The sequence below is a fragment of the Polyergus mexicanus genome, unplaced genomic scaffold (genome assembly GCF_030449975.1).
Source record: "Polyergus mexicanus isolate NDT 795.1 unplaced genomic scaffold, iyPolMexi1.0 SCAF_23, whole genome shotgun sequence".
Classification (NCBI taxonomy): Eukaryota; Metazoa; Arthropoda; class Insecta; order Hymenoptera; family Formicidae; genus Polyergus; species Polyergus mexicanus.
Genome location: NW_027223343.1, coordinates 1,894,942 through 1,899,912, shown reverse-complemented (window position 1 = coordinate 1,899,912; position 4,971 = coordinate 1,894,942). Strand labels below are relative to the sequence as shown.

Genomic DNA, 4,971 nt, shown 5'->3' with positions numbered 1-4,971 from the left:
AAGAGCCAAGTGTGGTAATTGCAAAGTGCACACGCTCTTTCTTCAAATATGATTTATTAATTATCCTACGTTTCGGTCTCTTATTGGGTCATCAGCAGCTGTCAAACAATATATAAAATAGTAAATCGTAGACTACACAAAATTGAAAATTTGCATATAAAAATACATACTTAAATTAAATTAAATCGTGCATACGCTTCTTTCACGCTGATAGATCTTCGCGTATGCTAGATAGTAGCCCAAAGAATTAATGAGAAAAAGCTCTCAAAAAACAAATATAGCCCGCTTTAATAATGAACAAACGGCTAAAATTTTATAAAAGTTATTCGGAATCATGATCTTGAAAATATATGCCAAATTAAAGTAATTTGAAGAGAAAACACTGATGTTTTATTAAATTTTTCTATATATACATTCACGAAATTTAATATAGATCAAGTTATTATTATATAAAATAAGGAAAGTTATTTTTTACAGACAGAGTATTATATCTTTTTATGCTAATTTATTTTTTTCACATTGTACGTTTATTTTTTTAAGGGAAATTGAATTCATCACATTTGTTGCAACATTTTTGTCAAATATTAGCTCTATTATATAAATATTAGCTAATAATATATTATAATAGTCGTATAATATTGTATAATAATTTAATAATATTAGTTATTACGTATATGAAAATAGAAACAAAATGATATATATGTTTATACAATATTTTCGAAGCAATATCAGAAATTAGTATCGGCGCGTTATCATCATTATGTGCAAAATAATAGGGTAAAGTTCCGGGGAACAACTGCGCTTTTGTGCATTTTGTTAGAGAGACATTTGCGATACACTTCATACGCTACAAGCTTCTTGTTTGATCATTTACGAAAGTTACTTGTCACAATATACAACTGTCTCCTGATGATGACGCTTTGTATGAAATTCTGTGGAAATATGGAGGGTATGTGAAAATTTAAAATAATATTAAATAAATCATCTATATGAAGTAATTCAAATAGTTACGAGATATACTACTATTAATTATATAATAACAAATTAAATGTAACAAACTCTATTTGTATTATTTAGGGTCTCTCTTTATATAATTCAGAATATTTCTTCTATATTTTATTAAATCTTATATCTATTTAAATATTTTGCAACAAAAAATAGCAGTATTTTGGCCAACCTAATAAATAAAAATATAATATAAAGCAAGATGCAAATTCTATAATATATTTTATATACTTCTAATTTCCATAGTTGTATTGCTGTATTTTATTTCTATTGTAATAATCAAAGGATAAAGATAAATATGATGTATATATATATATAAGAGATAATTGTGAGAGGAAATTTTCTTTTACTCTCTCATCTCTTCTTGAAAAGTTAATTATAATAATAGCAATAATAATATATTGTAATTAAATCTTATTGTATATTATCTGCTTTCGTTTTAATGTTTAATATTTTTTATTTTTTATTAAAAAATATATATATTTTTTAAATATTTTCTACACTGTTATTTAATATTAAATAAACTTATATTTATCGAGAAATAATTTTTGATGTTACAAAAAAACCTGTTTTTTAAATGTCATAATTAATAAGTTTTAATGCTAATTCATACAGCACGGAACGTTGCAGCAATGTTACGATCTTGTAAATTGCAAAATATATATTTTTAATAATTATTTTAGTCAAAACAGTTTTATTTGGCTTGCTGCTGCCGCTCTCGATGCTAAATGGAATTGAATCTGCCTGCAATTACTTTCAAAAATTAGAAGCAGGACAAACATATCATGTGTATAATCCTGATTATCCGTCTAAGTATAAAGGTGAAAATAATTGCACATGGCAAATGGAAAGTCGTTTTAATGTCGAAATAAATTGCACTGTTAATATGCCAGCGTCTGTTGTAAGTTTATAGATAAACATTTTGTTTAAGCTTTATGCATGAACTTAGCGGTAACTGGGTGTTTTCAAGCTTAATACAATTTAATAAGAAAAAATAAAAAAAAAAATATATTTATTTCCTAGCTTTTTGCAATGTAATATGATTTTGATCTCAAAAATACTTTTATCGATGTTACAAATTAAAAAAATTTGTAAAGGATACATATAAAATTTTATTTTCTGTTTTAAATTAAAAATATTTTTAAAACCTTTAGCACATTGAAAATAGATTCGTTAAAAAGATTAATACAATATTTTAATAAAATTTTTATTATAAAAAATATTTTATCTATATTATTTTATGTATTATTATTTTATTTTATTAGAATGGTTGTACTCAAGATACTCTTTCTGTCCAAATTGCTGGAAAAAGTATGCAGAAATACTGTGGTTTCGGTTCACTCATTCTTGAAGGAAAAAATCCGATTATAAAATTAGATTCACCCTCTTACTCGCAAGGAGGTAAATTTTTATGCGAAATTCGAGCAGAGAATCCGTTTGATGAAAATAATTGCAAATGTGGTTGGAAAAAAGTAGTAAGTGTAAATTGTATCTCGTAAAATGCCATTTATTAATAGGTTTGTTATTATTTATTTATTACTTGCTTTTTATAGTTTATAATTTATATAACTATTTATTAAAATTATTTTCATTTGATTAAGCGTTTAAAATAAAATATTAACTATAATTAATGTTACTTGTTTAGACTAGAATAGTAGGTGGTACAGAAACTGGGATAAACGAATATCCTATGATGTGTGGACTCGTAGATAGTACTAATAAATTGATATATTGCGGTTGTACTATAATATCTCAACAATATGTACTGACAGCAGCTCATTGTATAGAGAATAAAGATATCGTAAAAATTGGCGTTGTTGTTGGTGAACACGATGTAACTAAAAGTAATTATTGAAATAAATATCTAATTAATATTTATAAAGTACAGTACATAGGTAAATGTTTATGGCTGCAATAATATAAATATAAATCGCTTAAAAGTCTTTTTTTTTGTATCTGTGAGTATAACACAAGTTTATTTGAGAGAGCTATAATAAAATTAAATATTCGCGGACTTTCAAAGTAATGTGCGTATTAGGGGAAGAGCGGGAGAAAGATAATTAAACACACACATATATGGTATAACTATTTTAATATAAATATCATTGATCTATTCATACAGTTTACTGTTTCTATACTAACGATAAGAGCAAGTTTGTCTCTCTCATTCCCTCTATATTTAATATTTTTATTACCTAAATTAAATTTTCGCAAAGCATTTATAGACATTAATAGATATTTCTGTGTAATATATTTTTTTTTTATATTTATTTATAAAACATAATGGTATAATTTGGTCGGATAATTTTGGAATATGTAATCTATATATTCATTTTTTCTAAAAAAAATTGTTTATACGCATGCAATGCATTATTTTTTATATTTCATTAAAATTTATTGCTTTGCCATAAAGATAATATTTTAGTAAGCTTTAATATTTAATAGCAGTTTGAAATATTGTTTATACATATACACAGGACAAATAAAAATTAAGAGACTAGTACTCATATTTTTGATATAAGATTTTTGGAGATTTGCAAATTTTTTGTACGGATTGTAGGGGAGGAGACTAACGCAACCAAATTGTTTCGCATAAAAAATTGCGAGATACATCCTAATTACGAAGATATTCACAACGATATAGCTGTGTGTAATATTGACGGATACATAACATATAGTAATGAAGTCGGCCCGGCCTGTTTACCATTTAAACATAGACAAGATTTGTTCACTGGTAACACTGTAGAAGCATTGGGTTAGTACTTTTTATTTTATTATTATTATCTCATTATATATATTAATAATCATTATTGATTCCGTTCTAATTCCATTTAACTATCAGGTTGGGGTTTATTGGAATATGCCGGTAGTAAAGCGACGACGCTACAAGAAGTAGATTTAGATGTGATAAGTATTGAGGAATGCAAAAAACATAATCCCTATATAAGTGTTTACATTAGTCGGACATATCGCTAATCAGGTTTGAAATTATCCAATCAATCTATTGACATGCAATATTTTTCAGCAACTATGGACCTCATTCGGACAGCTCTTGTATCGATTGCAGTAACTTGCCCGCTGCGGATGCACTGAACGAACGCGACTCGAATAAGCAGCGCGGTAGCAGAGTGCGTCCGCACCGGGTGGATTGATGCATTTGACTATAGAATCCTCTGCAGTAAAGAGGCGAACATTTTGCGAACATTTATCTTAAATTCGAATATCTCGGCGAGAAAAAGATAGACGTGGCACGTTTGAATTTAAAATCTTTTCTTCCTATGCGTTTCGATACCCGTTCCGATGCAGCGTTTTAATGAAAACTGTATACGTCATATTTTCGCTGACGTATTGTATAATAACTACAAACGAAATCTTAAAATGTAAATTTAAATTATTCGCGATACTTGAAGCGAAGATCATCGACATCGTTACGCTTTCAAATTGGTCTCAAGCTCATATCGAGAGATGTCATCGTCTTGCGCCAAGAATATATAATACATGAATAGCTATTCTTCATGAAAGTTGTTTGTATCCCGATACTCAATCACGGTTCAAATCTCTTTCTTTAAGAAAAGCGGGACTGTGTTTTTGATTTATTGCATTGAAAACAAATTATTAATAAAAGGAAGTTTCGAATTTTGAATCGTAATGTTTGCGCTTGGCATACAATATGTATAATTCGGAGAAACTTAAAACTTTCGGACGTCGAGGCTCCACGTGCGGAATAACATCGTTGAGAAATATTTGTCAATTTTTTAAGTCACGTTTCCTTTAACGGTTCCTTGGTCGCTCGTTACCTCCGGAAAGTATCACGGTCTACTCCTGAATGACATGTATAGAGAGGAAGGGTGGATTTTGATTTGGGAGAAATGCTGTCTCTCTCGTGATTGCTAAAGAATTCCGCAAAATTATCACCCCGCCGATCGATCGGAGCCGTCTTCTTGGTATGGTACCAAGAGGTTCACC

General features: G+C 28.2%; 1 protein-coding gene across 1 annotated transcript; it reads left to right on the top strand.

The window, feature by feature from the left end:
- The first annotated feature begins 760 nt into the window (after nucleotides 1–760).
- On the top strand, nucleotides 761–3,784 carry LOC138942615 (venom serine protease 34-like). The gene is made up of 5 exons (XM_070312977.1): nucleotides 761–949; nucleotides 1,689–1,906; nucleotides 2,271–2,480; nucleotides 2,651–2,849; nucleotides 3,566–3,784. The coding sequence occupies exons 1-5, from the start codon at nucleotides 910–912 to the stop codon at nucleotides 3,763–3,765; spliced, it is 867 nt and encodes a 288-aa protein (XP_070169078.1). The 5' UTR covers nucleotides 761–909; the 3' UTR covers nucleotides 3,766–3,784.
- Nucleotides 3,785–4,971: the final 1,187 nt, after the last annotated feature.